Source organism: Capsella rubella, unplaced genomic scaffold (genome assembly GCF_000375325.1).
Source record: "Capsella rubella cultivar Monte Gargano unplaced genomic scaffold, Caprub1_0 scaffold_1, whole genome shotgun sequence".
In the NCBI taxonomy this organism is placed as follows: domain Eukaryota; kingdom Viridiplantae; phylum Streptophyta; class Magnoliopsida; order Brassicales; family Brassicaceae; genus Capsella; species Capsella rubella.
Genome location: NW_006238923.1, coordinates 18,704,596 through 18,719,410, shown reverse-complemented (window position 1 = coordinate 18,719,410; position 14,815 = coordinate 18,704,596). Strand labels below are relative to the sequence as shown.

The window sequence follows — 14,815 nt, the reverse complement described above, 5'->3', positions numbered from 1 at the left end:
ATGATTATAGATATTTTTACGAGTTGTCTACTATAGTATAACTCACAAAAATATTTAAATCTGAAATTATATTATGTAAACGAATATTATGTCAGTATCATTTCATTATTTTAAATATTATACTTATTTAATTAATTTAATCAAATTACGATTATATAAAAAATCAATAATTATATAATATTCTACGGATTAAATCATAAAATTAACAATCAAAATATAGTAGTATACTCTTATATACCAAACAAAAATAATAAAAAGAATACATTTTAGAATGTCGTCCCGCGGTGTAACGCGGATTAAAATCTAGTATTAATAGTATGTTGGTATATATTGTTGTTTCCGTAAATTGAATAAAAGAATCTTAATGATTTACAATTATTTCATTACTCAATCTTCACATCGGTAAGATCATCTAAAAGTTTCGTCGACGAAGACGATGAACGTCCTTCTTCTTGCTGTTGTTGGTTAATAACATCTTTGCTAGGCTCTGAGACGGAAGAATCGACCCAAGGACCGTCCATTGACGAAGAGCTCCTGTGTTCTCTGTTTCTTGTATAGGTCGAGACTTGTGACGACTCGCTGTCTTGTGACAAAAGCTCAAAGGCCTTAAATCTCATTGCAGCTGAACCACTTGGATCTGCTTCACGTTTCACCAGTGGTGGTTGAACTTTGATTTTTCCTTCTAGCATTCTTACAACAGATGACATTGGTGGTCTCAATGTTGGTGATGGGTTTGTACATAGTAAAGCTATGTTCAACATCCTCATCGCTTCTTTCTTCGAAAAGCTTGTACCGAGATCTGGATCCACGAGTTCTAGGAGACTCCCTTGTTCTTGCAAGACATACGCCCAATCAAGAAGGTAAATAAACTCTTCTTTTGGTCTGTAATTTGTGTTGCTCTTCCCGCTAACAATCTCTAAACAGACAACACCGAAGCTGTAAACATCTGCTTTGTCTGTTAAGTAACCTCTCATTGCATACTCAGGAGCCATGTAACCTCTGCATCAAGTGAAAAATATAGATACGTCAAGTGTTAACTGGTCGCTATAAATTTTAGAAAATATAAGTAATGAGCACTCACATTGTTCCTGCAATTCTTGTGCTGATATGTGTATTCTCTTCTTCGTCGAGTTTAGCTAGACCAAAATCAGAGATCTTAGCATTTAAAGACAGGTCAAGAAGAACATTCGTAGCTTTTATGTCTCTATGAACAATCTTCAGCCTTGATTCCTCGTGTAGATAAGCCAATCCTTTGGCAATACCTAAGCATATTTTGTTCCTTGTTGACCAGTCCAAGTGAAGTTTCTGTTTCTCGGTGCCTATTAAAAAAACCCACAAGAGACTTTAGCTTAAGATCAGGAACATTAAACTATCTATCCAGATGGATTAAAAAACTAACCAAAGAGAGCGCGAGCGAGACTGTTGTTCTCTAAGTACTCGTACACAAGCAAAAGCTCTTTCCCTTCAATGCAACAACCATATAGTTTCACAAGATTTGGGTGTTGCAACGCAGAGATCATCCCGATCTCAGTCACAAATTCTCTGTTTCCTTGCTTAGATTTTGATGAAAGCTGCTTCACAGCTATGGTCATTCCATCAGCGAGAACACCCTAAAAACCAAATCACATTAATACTTATACTACTTATAATCCAAACTCAAAGAACTTTGTGAAGATGCAAAACCAAAGCAATCATCACCTTATAAACCGGTCCAAAACCTCCTTCACCAATCTTGTTTTCTGGATCAAAGTTATTGGTAGCCCGTCTGATTTGTTTCAATGTGAACGATCCAGTCTGCAAATCAAGTCCCCGAAGCTCCTCTGATATAACAAATTAGTAAGATTCGAAAGAAACAATAAGATCTTGAAAATGACAAGAGCATTTCTTGAACAATAGAACGATGTTTTATTTCTTACCATTTTCATCCACTTCTTTTCCACCTAAGTGACCTGTAAGCCTGAGGATTAGAAGTACCAGCAACCCGAAAGCCGCACACGCTGCAATTACAATGCCTGCAACTGCTCCATTGGATAATTCTTTTCCGGTATCAACCTTGAAATCTACAAACAGCAAGCAATAAAATAGAGAAAGAACATTCATTCATTTACTCACTCCAGAATTATTTTAAACAGTTGAGAAAGATTGGAAAGAAAACAAAACGCACTTGGTGTAATGGTTATGGCGGAAATGAGAGGCCCGTAAACACCTCTTGTTGGTATTACGTTTGTGCCTTTCCCTAACCACTTCAAGTGGATCTCCAACGTACTTCCATTCACTTGAACATCATCAATTTGCCTTATGAACGGTTTACCAACTCCACCTGCTCTCTCTGCTATGTTAAAGTCCCTCTCCAACAAATTCCCCTGCACAAGATAATACTATTTTTAATTCTGAAACTGAAACTTTATTTTGGGAAAAAATGATTTCTTCTTTGTTCTGCAAAACTCACTTGGACATAAATGTCGAATATTCGCCGCCCTAAGCTACTATAAGTCTGGTCATTTGAGAACGTAATCTCTGCAAAATGGAGCTGCACTTTGTAACTTCCACTTATCATGCAGAGTCCATAGTACTTGAGTGATTGTGAAGCAAGACGGGCAGTTTTGTAATACTCTGGACTTGATTCATTGATCAAGTTAAATGTGTCTGTTGCTAAGTAGAGAGCACCGTCATTGCCTAACCAAGCTCCAGAACTACTGTATCCCCATCTTTCAGAGTCAGAAGAGAATGTTGATGCTCCTCTCTTGTTTAAGTCATCCGCATACATGTGTTTACCAACCTTGAGTTTGTTACCTCCACAGTTGATGAACAAGGAAGAATCTGCGAGAAACTTTTTCAGGTCATTTTTTTCTTCTAGAAAAAGTTTAAATCTTGAAAGTTGGAATTTACAACTTACGTTCTGCGTCTTTAGGACATGGAAGATCCTTCCTCAAGCACCATTGCACACTACACAAGTAGGTGGTACTTTGCGGTAAGTATCTTTGGTTTACGGGTTTTATATGAACCAAAAAGAGGGGAGAAAGAAGACTCACGAGTTATTGGTTGCTGATGGGTAGCTGGAGATCAAGTTCCTGAAAATATTAACCAATAATGCTTATGAGAAAAACATATAAACGATATGAAGCTGAAAATTACTGATGTCAAATAACAAAGACGCTTACACATCAAGCTGATTACAGCTTACAGTAGGTGGCTGAGTGAAATTGTTGTAAGATAGATCACTGAAAACAGATCAAGAAATTAAGGACGTTGATCGATGCAGATGTATTCTGAATTTTGGACTTCGAGGTAGTTAGTTAGTTTGCTTACATGTTTTGTTTACTATCCAGAATGAACTGAGGAACTGGACCAGTCAATGAGTTATTATTCAGATACCTAAAGCAGCAAAGGTTAATTAACAAACAGTTTAAGTAAGATTTATATCATCCATGTTGATAAATTTGAAACTTACATAAAGTTAAATGCCTCAAGATTCCGAAATGTGTCTGGAATTACACCAGTTAGCATGTTTGAGCTTAAATCTCTGCACACACACAAATACTTCAATGTGAGATCTTTGATCAAATTATTAGTCTTTAAGCTGTAAAAGTAGCACGTGAGTTTTGACTTACAGTAACTTCAGCTGCTTACTCATGGAGGTACCAATGTATTCAGGAATAAGTCCCTTTATCAAACAGTTTCTTAGTACCCTATGAAAAGTTAATAAGCAAAGAAGATATGTAAATGTTGTTTGATGAAACAGAGTTTATAACATGAGTAAAGTCAAAGTTATTAACACTTACAGTCGTTGCATATTCGTCATATTTTTCAGGTCTGGAAAAGAAGATGTCGGTCCATGCAAATCGGTTATCCTCCTGATAAAGGAGAGAGAGCTTTATGACTAAGCTCAAAAGGTATTGTGAAACTCTTTGCTTACTTACAATTCAGTCAAGTTCTTCAAGTTTGATATTGAAGCTGGAATTGGACCTTCCATTGATGTGCCTTCGAGGTCTCTGCAGATTAAACAATTCAGTCTTACTAAAAATTTTACAGTAAGCTGAAAATTTAAATGATGGTTACTCACAGCCTAGTGAGCTGAGTCCAGTTTCCAATAAAATCAGGTATCTTCCCTGATAGAGAGTTTCCATCAATCCGACTGCAAGAAACAGATGAAAATTTTAGAATCATTCCAACATTTTCGAAATCCCACTGTACTTCTTGATACTTACAAATCAGTCAAGTTCTTGAGGCTGCTCAAGGACTCAGGGATCCGACCCGTGAAATTGTTTGAAGAGATTAATCTGTAATCATAAATATACCAAATCACTAAGTAAAACTACAATAATAATACATATACATAAGAAGAAGAAAAAGTATATATAATAAAGGATCTTACAATCTACTCAAGCTTTTTAAGTTCCCTAGGTTTGAAGGAAGTGTTCCTGTGAACAAATTAGTTTCCAAATGCCTGCAATTATTTTATTTTCCATATTAGAGTCTCCTATAAATTCTGATTAGAAGAAAAGAATATCAGATATGTAAATATTACAGTTGAGTAAGTGTGGTAATATCTACGATACTAGGAGGAAATGGTCCGGAGAGACGGTTTCCGGTTACAGCCCTGTTAGTTGCAGAAAACAAAAAGGCAAGAATCAGTACAACTAATCGATCATCACAAGAAAAAGATATATGAATTGGAGAGAACGGTTACAAGATTTCAAGTGGAATTCGAGACAATGTCTTAGGTATTGTTCCACTGAGAAAGTTCAGCACAAGATCTCTGTAAGAAGAAGAAAATCCAAGAACAAAGAGTGCTTAAGCCCCAATAAGCCGTCGGACATTTTAGCTATGATCCATTGAGTCAGTGACAGTAAAATCAAGAAACAAAGATCTGAGGTTCGTACATCTCTCTAAGACGCGTGAGGTTCCCGAATTCTGGCGGGATAATTCCTCGCAAATTGAAACCTCTAAGCTGTCTGTTGATGAAAATGATAAGAAAAAAAAATATATATTTTTCAGAACCCTAAATCTGTTTCTTGCTTGGAAAGTTAGGGAGATGACATATGGATAAACATATACATGGAAGTGACACGACAGACAGAACTGGCGTTGAAGGTACAGTCGCAGGCGATGTTACTGGTTGCTTTGGGGGATGAGTCGGTAGTAAAGTTCCATTTCCCGTCGGAACAAGAAGTCTTCTCGACGTGCACTGTTTGGTGCTGAAGCTTTCTAAAGATGGTTCGCAATGTTTGAACTGTTTCAAAAAAATTGACAATACATTTGACGGCTAAGATTTAAAGCCAATCCAAGCTTTTTATATAAATAAAATAAAAGAGAATGAGATATAAATAACTGTACTATAAAATATCTCATTCACAGAGATTTTCGCAACGTCTCTCTCTCATCAACCCAACTTGCACATATTATTATTTTTGTCACCGTAGAATTTTATTACAAAATAAAATAAAAATTAGTCACGCATTTACAAATTGACCAATAATAGAATATAGGGAAACAAAAAATAATAGAATATAGATAACTCTATGGTTCATTTTATTTTATTTCTAACTCATGGATCGTTATAAAAATATAAACTATTTGATTCAGATGTGTTTTAAATATAAAAAAAAAGACTACCATGATTCACGACGACCAAATAAATACTACCATACAATTATAAATCCATTGACGACCAACATCAACAGCAAATATATATATATTTAATAAACAACAATATAGTTTTACTCGATAACTTAAAAAAAAAAAGGATAATTTTTATAAATGTATTTAAAGCAAGAATCCAATAATTTGACACTCTTTTTTCTATATAAAGCAACAATCCAATTATAATTATACAATTCATCGAAAAATAAAGTCGAATCGGCGAGTCAGTGAAGAAATCTTGTAACTGGAAATGTAAATATGTAATAGAAAGAGTAAACCCCAAAAAAAGAAAAGAAAAAGAGTAAGATAGAGAAAGGACCTTCATCGTCTGGCAAAAATTGAGCATTTGATGCGAAGAAAATATCGAAGCAGATGATGAAGATGAAGAGAAGAGCATACTTCACTTTCTCTCCCGACATTAACAATCCCATTTCTTTTTTCTCTCTCTCTCTCGGGAAAAAAAAAAAAGAGACCAAAGTGATTGAGAGAGAAAGAAGAAGAAGAAAGCAGCTTTTTAAAGTGTATAAAATGGATAAAATAATATTTTAGCCATCGGATCTGAATAATTATTAGGAATATTTGTGGGTATTCATTGACATCTTTCTAGTCTTCTTCGTTTTATCTATGTTTTAATTAAATCACTAAAATACAACAAAAATACAAAAATAAAAATATGTGTCGATAAATTTTATGATTTCCTCTTATTTATATACTTATGATATTAATATTATGTTACGTTATTTTTTGTGGTCAAATTTATATTTGAATGTGTAAATTCTTTTCTTGCAAACACAACATCATTAAGAGTCTTAATTTTTTTTTTTTTTTTTTTTTGAATGAATGTGAAAATATATTCAAAACAAAAAAAGTTTTTATATCAGAGCAAATTTAAAGAGCAACAAATAAATTTCCGAAAGAAAAGAGGAGGTAATTAGCTACCCGTAGCTAACCAAAATTGTAATCCATCGCCATACTTTGTCGTGTTTGCTTGCATTGAAAGGAGCTTGTTAAGAGTCTTAATTTGACAACTCTTCAACGTTAAAATTAGAAAACATAACGAATAAGATTTTTTTTTTGTTTTTTTACATTTACATATTACTCTATTTTAAATTTATTCTAAATTTTGTGAAATCTTTTAGGTTTAGTGTTTTTTTTTTGGCATCTATCTTAACATTTTTCAAAAACCGCTAAAAATGTATAAATCATTTAGACACTTATTTATCTATAGATAATTGTGATCCGCTAAACAGCTTACTTAACTCATAAATAACCCTTAGACCATCTCCATTGAAGAGTTGTTATCATAAGTTGCTTATCTTAGAGAGAGAAAAAATATTAAAAAAAAATTATGTGAGTTGCTTATATAGTATAAAATCTACCTTCAAAAGTGCTTAAACATGAGATTTAAGGAACTTTTGAAATGTTTTTTCACTATTTAAGCAACCCATCAAATTAAATAACAATATTTGTATAATTTTAGTGATAAGCACTTCATATTAAACAACTATGGTTGGAGATGCTCTTACTTAACTCATAAATAACTCAGCTTATTTAACTCATAATTACACTACAACATAATAAATCAAACTCATCAAACCAAAGAAAACTTACAGCGGTAATAACAAAACCTGAAAATAATTTCTTACTGGATGGAATATTGTTGCTGATCCGTAAATTGAATAAAAGAATCTTTAATGATTTACATTTTTATTCATTACTCAATCTTCACATCGGTGAGATCATCTAAAAGTTTCCTCGACGAAGACGATGAACGTGCTTCTTCTTGCTGTTGTTGGTTAACAGCATCTTTGCTAGGCTCAGAGAAGGAAGAATCAACCCAAGGACCGTCCATCGACGAGGAGCTTATGTGTTGTTGACCGTTTCTTGCATATGTTGAGACCTGTGACGACTCGCTGTCTTGTGACAAAAGCTCAAAGGCCTTAAACCTCATTGCAGCCGAACCACTTGGGTCTGCTTCACGTTTCACCAGTGGTGGTTGGACTTTGATTTTTCCTTCTAGCATTTTTACAACAGATGACATTGGTGGTCTCAATGTTGGTGATGGGTTTGTGCATAGTAAAGCTATGTTCAACATCCTCATTGCTTCTTTCTTCGAAAAGCTTGTACCGAGATCTGGATCCACGAGTTCTAGAAGACTCCCCTGTTCTTGCAAGACATATGCCCAATCAAGAAGGTAAACAAACTCTTCTTTTGGTCTGTAGTTTGTGTTGCTCTTTCCGCTAACAATCTCTAAGCAGACAACACCGAAACTGTAAACATCTGCTTTGTCTGTTAAGTAACCTCTCATTGCATACTCAGGAGCCATGTAACCTCTGCATCAATGATATATAGAGTCGGTTATAGCTTAACCGCTCGCTATGAAAATTAGAAAAGATAAGTAATGAACACTCACATTGTTCCTGCAATCCTTGTGCTGATATGTGTATTCTCATCTTCGTCGAGTTTAGCTAGACCAAAATCAGAGATCTTAGCATTTAGAGACAGATCAAGAAGCACATTCGTCGCTTTTATGTCTCTATGAACAATCTTCAGCCTTGATTCCTCGTGAAGATAAGCCAATCCTTTTGCAATCCCTATGCATATCTTATTCCTTGTTGGCCAATCCAAGTGAAGTTTCTGTTTCTCCGTACCTGTTAAGATAACCCCCAAGAGACTTTAGCTTAAAGATGAAGAACTTGTCTTTCTCAGATGGATAAAGAAACTAACCAAAGAGTGCGCGAGCGAGACTATTGTTCTCTAAGTACTCATACACAAGCAAAAGCTCTTTCCCCTCAATGCAGCAACCATAAAGTTTCACAAGATTTGGGTGTTGCAACGCAGAGATCATCCCGATCTCAGTCACAAATTCTCTGTTTCCTTGCTTAGATTTTGATGAAAGCTGCTTCACCGCTATGGTCATTCCATCAGCGAGAACACCCTAAGTAACCAATACCCCTTATTAGTACTTACTACTTATAATCCAAACTCAAAGAACTTGTGAAGATGTAAAACCAAAGTAATCATCACCTTATAAACTGGTCCAAATCCTCCTTCACCAATCTTGTTTTCTGGATCAAAGTTATTAGTGGCACGTTTGATTTGTTTCAATGTGAATGATCCTGTCTGCAAATCAAGTCCGCGAAGCTCTTCTGATAAAACAAAACAAGTAATATTTGAAAGAAACAATCAGGTCTTGAAAATGAAAAAGAGCATTTCTTGAAGAGAATGATATTGGCTTTCTTACCATTTTCATCCACTTCTTTTCCACCTAAGTAACCTGTAAGCCTGAGGATTAGAAGTACCAGCAACCCGAAAACCGCGCACACTGCAATTACAATGCCTGCAACTGCTCCATTGGACAATTCTTTCCCGGTATCAACCTTGAAATCTACAACAACAGGCAATAAAACAGAGAAATAACATTCACTCACTTACTCACCCCAGTATCGGTTTAACTAATCGAGAAAGAGTGGAAAGAAAACTCACTTGGTGTAATCGTTATAGCGGATATGAGAGGCCCATAGACAGGTCGTGTTGGTATCATGGTTGTGCCTTTTCCTGTCCATTGCAAATGAATCTCTAACGTACTTCCATTCACTTGAACTTCATTAATTTGTCGTGTGAACGGTTTACCAACTCCACCTGCTCTCTCTGCTATGTTAAAGTCCCTCTCTAACAAATTTCCCTGCACAAGATAATCCCATTTTGAATTCTGATCCAAGAAACTGAAACTGTGTTTTGAAAATATGTTTTTCTGCAAAGCTTACTTGGACATAAATGTCGAATATTCGCCGTCCTAAGCTATTAAAAGTCTGGTCATTTGAGAACATAATCTCGGCAAAATGGAGCTGCAATTTATAACTTCCTTTTCTCATGCATAGACCATAGTACTTGAGTGACTGTGGAGAGAGACGAGCTGTTTTGTAGTACTCTGGAGTTGATTCATTGATCATGTTAAATCTGTCTTCTGCCAAGTAGGGAGCATCCTCTTTGCCTACCCAAAGTCCAGAACTGCTGTATCCCCATTTTTCTGAGACAGAAGAGAATGTTGATTGTCCTCTAAAGTTCAAGTCCTCCGTATATGTGTCTTTTCTAATCTTGACTTTGCTTCCTCCACAATTAATGAACAGGGAGGACTCTGCCGAAAACCCGGGAACAAAAAATGAAACTGGTTAGGGTTCTTTCTAGATATGTTTGAATCTTTAAAATGTACACTCACGTTCTGCATCTCCTGGACATGGAAGATCCTCTTTCAAGCACCATTGAACACTACAAAAGTAGAGTTTGATTCTATTGTAAGTATCTTTGGTTTTATGAACCGAAAGGAGGGGAAAAAGAAGACTCACGAGTTATCGGTTACTGATGGGTAGCTGGAAATCAAGTTCCTGTAAGTTTTAACCAATAAAGCTGGTTAAGAAACCTATAGACAGAGTTAAGTTTAAAAATCACGGATATGAAACAACAACAATGCTTACACATCAAGATGACTACAGCTTAAAATAGGTGGCTGAGTGAAATTGTTGTCAGATAGATCACTGAAAACATATCAAGAAATTAATAACCCGATCAGCGCAGAGGATATACCGAAGTTTCAACCTCGTGGTTTAGTTAGTTTGCTTACAGGTTTTCTTTACTGTTGATGATGAACGGAGGAACTGGACCAGTCAATGAGTTATTATTCAGATACCTAAAGCAGCAAAGTAGTTAACAATTAGTTTTTTTGAGTAAAGATTTATACCAGATATATTGATAAATTTGAAACTTACATAAAGTTAAATGCCTCAAGATTTTTAAATGAGTCTGGAATTGCACCAGTTAGCATGTTTGAGCTTAAATCTCTGCATACACACATACCTTAATGTGAGATCTTGGATTAAATTATTAGTCTTTAAGATGTAAACTTAAGCAAGAGAGTTTTGACTTACAGTGCCTTAAGCTTACTCATGGAGGTACCAATGTATGCTGGTATAGGTCCCCTTATCCCACAATTTCTTAGTACTCTGATGAAAGTTAGTCGAATGTTAAATCTTGTTTGATGAATTATAACTTGAGTTGAATCAAAGTTAAACACTTACAATCGTTGCATATTCGTCAAATTTTGCAGGTCAGGAAAAGAAGAGGGCGGTCCACGCAAATCGGTTACCCTCCTGATAAAAGAGAGCTTTGTTAAGCTCAAAAGTTTTGAAGAGCATGTAAAAGAAGGTATTATTAAACTACTTTGCTTACTTACAGTTCAGTCAAGCTCTTCAAGTTTGATATTGAAGCTGGAATTGGACCTTCCATTGATGTGCCTTGAATGTCTCTGCAGATTAAACATTTTAGTCACTACAAATCTCATAGTGTTCTTTAGAAGATTAAATCCAAGAAATAATGGTTACTCACAACCTAGTGAGCTGAGTCCAGTTTCCAATAAAATCAGGTATCTTCCCTGATACAGAGTTTCCATCAATCCGGCTGCAAGAAACAGAGGAAGCTTTTAGAATCATTCCAAAACAATTAAAATTTTCGAAATCTCACACTGTTTCTTTCAACTTACAACTCAGTCAAGTTCTTGAGATTGCTAAAGGACTCAGGGATTTGACCGGTGAGGTTGTTTGAAGAGAGAAGCCTGTAATTATAAATAGACCAATCACTAAGTAACTTCAATAATAATATATAAAAGAAAGAACAAAAAAAACAAAGTATATATAGGATCTTACAATCTTTTTAAGCTTCTTAATTTCCCTAGGTTTGAAGGAAGTGATCCTGTGAATAAATTAGTTTCCAAATTCCTGAAATATGCTTCATACATATTAGAATCTAGAGTCTAGATAACTTTGGTTTGAGGAAAACAAGATAAGATATGTAACATTACACATCAGCAAGTGTAGAGATCTCTCCGAGTTGAGGAGGGAATGGTCCAGAGAGACGGTTTCCGGTTAGAGACCTTTTTAGTAAACAGAAACGCAATAGAATCAGTACGACTTTGTTGTCATCACATAAATGAAGTAAAAATATATGTATTGCAGAGAATGGTGGTTACAAGATTTCAAGCGGAATTTGAGACAACGTCGCAGGTATTGTTCCATTGAGAAAATTACGAGACAGATCTCTGTAAGAAAAACGAAAGAGAAAACACAAAACAAAGATTGCTTGAGTATCAAGTCTCGAAACTTCTTATGAAGAATCAAGAAACAGAGATCCTTCGATGAGGAAAAAGATGTGCTTACATCTCTTGAAGCTTTGTGAGGTTTCCGAACCCAGCTGGGATTATTCCGGCCAAGCTGAAACTTTTGAGTTGTCTGTTGATAAAAAAATCAAGAAGAGAGAAAGTTTATGTTTAAGAAACCTATACACTCTGTTTCTTGCTTGGAAAGTCACCGGAGATGAGAAATATATAGAGACTTACATGTTTGTGACATGACAGGTTGAGTTGGCGTTGAAAGTACAGTCGCAGGTGATGTTACTGGTTGGTGGGTTGGGCGATGTGCTGCCATTAAAGTTCCATTTTCCGTCCGTACAAGAAGTCCTCTCGATGTTCACTGTTTGGTTTTTAAGCTCTTTAAAGATGGTTCGCAACGTTTGAACTGTGCAAAACAAATAGTCAAAACCATTTAAAAGTCAAACAATTGGTATATAAATGAGGAAAGTCCAATTAATGAATTTAAGAATGGCTGATGAAAGAGTTAATACTATAAAAAAAACCATCTCAATCTGATTATCTGAACGTCTCTATTATTAAGCCAACTTGCACATATTGAAAGAGATATATTCATTTATAAACATGTACTGTACATCTTTGAGAAAAATTATACATTATTAAGAAATTCATACAGTTATAAAAATTTAAGGATCTTATAATAAAAATGGTAATATCCGTAATCAGATTGGTTTCATTTTATCATTCTGAGTTTGTGATACAAATTACACATGAAAATATCTTTCAAAAACAAAAAAAACGTGCATGTTCTTTAAGTCTAAAGTAAATATTACATGTACCTAATTTTTAAGCTATTGCATCGTGCAACTATGATAAGGTCTCCCTATGATAACCAATACCATTCAATTATTGAGGTAAGTAGGTCCAATACTAGTTTCCAGCTTTTTTCCATAACATTAAAAAAAAAAAAAGTGATGACTTCAGAAATTTTAAAGCTTAAACTACCAAAAACGAAAACTAGTAATGGAAAACCTTTTGACAGATTCACTATCTCTAGTTGTGGAATTCTCGAATTTAGTTTAGGTACGTATAAGAGAAATCCACAAGAAAACCACAAGTCAACTATATATATAGTTTGGTCAAATCCTTTAGCACACAATAAAAAATTTAGTTAGGTTTTTCTTTTTGTTTTTATTTCTTTTCCAAGAAGCATCGAATTATTTTGCTTCGAACCAAAGTCGAAATTTGCGAATTGAAGGAGTTTGTATATGAATTATGAAATGTGGAAAAATACAAAGAAGAAGAAGAGAAACGAACCTTCGTCTTCTGGCAAAAGTTGAGCATTAGATCCGAAATTTCCAAAGCAAATGAAGATGAGAAGAAGAAGAAGAACATACACAACTCTCTCGATCGAGAAGATGAAACCCATCATCTCTCTGTTTTTTTGTAATTTTCTGGGGGAAATAGACCAAACAGACTCTCGAAGAGGCTATAGTAGACACGAATGCGATAGAGATACAGAGGAAGTTGAGACTTGAGAGAGAAAGTGGAAGAAGAAGAAGAAATAAACTGTTGGAGAAAATGTATGTCTTTTCAGTGTTCGTTCATATCTTATAACAATATATCAAAATCTCATATGTCGAAATAAAATAATGAAAAAACAAATCTGATAAAATTATTTGATTAAATATGTAGCCGCCGGAAATGAATAATTTTTGTGGGGCTAACAACGGACTGCTTTCTAATCTTCATTTTTATTTTAAATTATAATCTTAAATTTTTGATGAATTATAAGTTTGCATTTCTTAAAAAATTATACATATTTGGAATAAATTAGTGATTTAAACCCAGCAAGATCTACTAATTATAACTATATAATGAATGAATCATTATTGTATTTATTTATTTTAGATTAAAATCCAATAAATATCTTACAAATAAAAATTGTAAAAAAACCTAAATTTACTAAATATTATGAAATTGGTTTTATATTATAATTACACGATACTACCCAGAAGGATCCACGTTCGTCTTCCGCTGTTTCTGACGATACATTAATTAGTTAAACAAACTATTACTACAGCACCTAACTACAAGTCTACAACGTAACAAAGACCATGCAAAAAGGTTATATTTTTTTTTCTACCTTTTTAAACAAATAAATGAATTAAGATATTTATGTTTTTTTCTTGACTCCCATTTTTTTAACTTTACTTTTAAACATATCAAAAACTTTTTCATCTGCCTAATTTTGAATCCCCGTAGGCTGTACTGCTGTAGTCCAAAAGGAATGGCTGCGATGTTGTCTATAAGCAGCCATACTTTGCCCCAAAATCTTGATTGTATTATTGTCATAGAACTCTTACAAAGATTTTTTTTTTTTTTTTTTGAAACAGGACTCTTACAAAGATTTCTTGTCTTTAAAGTGTATACTTGTAAATACATTTATATTTTACATACAGTATTTATATATCCCTACAAAATATCGATCATATATATTTTTTACTTATTATGGATCTAATCTTTTTGGAAGTTCTAACATAATTATTCTGTTTGTCGTGATATTATATATGGCAAAGTAGTTGGTATTCAATCAATTAGTTCTGACCGTCCCAATTTTGGTTCTTTGAACATGTAAGCCTATGCTGAAAGTTTTAAACTATGTCTATGCATTTTCTCTTTCAAAATCAAAACAATATATATAACAAGGTTTTGCAAAAATCAATAAGAGCATCCCCATTGCACTCTTATGGAGATGGTGTAATTAATGGGCAATTTTAATAAAGTTGATTCATATATTCTTTCTTTTTTTTGTAAAGGATACATATATCTTAATTGATTTTTTTTTTAAGTAAAACTTATAACATTCAATAATATTATCTCTTTTGCATTTTTGTTTAAGTTCACATATGTTTGATATTTTAGGTAAGTCAAATTTTAAAATATTATATATATATTTCTGTTATATAGTCAATTGTAATTTGAAACTGTGTATTTTTACAATTAATACATTAAATTAATATGTATTTTAGT

The 14,815-nt window shown here is 34.0% G+C and overlaps 2 protein-coding genes across 3 annotated transcripts; both read right to left on the bottom strand.

Moving 5' to 3' along the window:
* Nucleotides 1-230: 230 nt before the first annotated feature.
* LOC17900143 (probable LRR receptor-like serine/threonine-protein kinase At1g53440) lies at nt 231-6,115 on the bottom strand. Its single transcript, XM_006304527.2, has 23 exons — nt 5,963-6,115; nt 5,059-5,233; nt 4,884-4,955; nt 4,691-4,759; nt 4,529-4,600; nt 4,376-4,447; nt 4,209-4,280; nt 4,064-4,135; nt 3,921-3,992; nt 3,783-3,854; nt 3,612-3,689; nt 3,452-3,523; nt 3,310-3,375; nt 3,162-3,221; nt 3,033-3,071; nt 2,897-2,946; nt 2,450-2,820; nt 2,165-2,363; nt 1,917-2,060; nt 1,699-1,820; nt 1,400-1,610; nt 1,082-1,319; nt 231-999 (listed from the first exon to the last, which is right to left on the bottom strand). The coding sequence occupies exons 1-23, from the start codon at nt 6,072-6,074 to the stop codon at nt 384-386; spliced, it is 3,126 nt and encodes a 1,041-aa protein (XP_006304589.1). The 5' UTR covers nt 6,075-6,115; the 3' UTR covers nt 231-383.
* Nucleotides 6,116-7,160: 1,045 nt separating this feature from the next.
* Nucleotides 7,161-13,394, bottom strand: LOC17898858 (probable LRR receptor-like serine/threonine-protein kinase At1g53430). Of its 2 annotated transcripts, none has more exons than XM_023789245.1 (23): nt 13,100-13,394; nt 12,032-12,209; nt 11,853-11,924; nt 11,666-11,734; nt 11,498-11,569; nt 11,343-11,414; nt 11,180-11,251; nt 11,026-11,097; nt 10,874-10,945; nt 10,719-10,790; nt 10,569-10,643; nt 10,410-10,481; nt 10,265-10,330; nt 10,119-10,178; nt 9,990-10,028; nt 9,863-9,912; nt 9,411-9,781; nt 9,130-9,328; nt 8,888-9,031; nt 8,671-8,792; nt 8,371-8,581; nt 8,057-8,294; nt 7,161-7,976 (listed from the first exon to the last, which is right to left on the bottom strand). In XM_023789245.1, the coding sequence occupies exons 1-23, from the start codon at nt 13,212-13,214 to the stop codon at nt 7,358-7,360; spliced, it is 3,132 nt and encodes a 1,043-aa protein (XP_023645013.1). In that variant the 5' UTR covers nt 13,215-13,394; the 3' UTR covers nt 7,161-7,357. The 2 variants fall into 2 exon arrangements, with proteins under 2 accessions (XP_023645013.1, XP_023645014.1); XM_023789246.1 differs by having other exon boundaries at nt 11,029-11,097.
* Between the last annotated feature and the right edge of the window lie 1,421 nt (nt 13,395-14,815).

Excerpts from the sequence above, each read along its gene's own strand:
- LOC17900143 (XM_006304527.2), bottom strand. The coding sequence starts at position 6,074 with ATGGGATTGTTAATGTCGGGAGAGAAAGTGAAGTATGCTCTTCTCTTC. Across the intron at positions 4,136-4,208 it reads CTCAAGAACTTGACTGATTT|TCGGATTGATGGAAACTCTC; the intron begins GTAAGTATCAAG and ends TGTTTCTTGCAG. Across the intron at positions 2,364-2,449 it reads TATTCGACATTTATGTCCAA|GGGAATTTGTTGGAGAGGGA; the intron begins GTGAGTTTTGCA and ends TATCTTGTGCAG.
- LOC17898858 (XM_023789245.1), bottom strand. The coding sequence starts at position 13,214 with ATGATGGGTTTCATCTTCTCGATCGAGAGAGTTGTGTATGTTCTTCTT. Across the intron at positions 11,570-11,665 it reads CAAATTCCGCTTGAAATCTT|GTCTCTAACCGGAAACCGTC; the intron begins GTAACCACCATT and ends TTTACTAAAAAG. Across the intron at positions 11,415-11,497 it reads ATCTCTACACTTGCTGATGT|GAATTTGGAAACTAATTTAT; the intron begins GTAATGTTACAT and ends AGCATATTTCAG.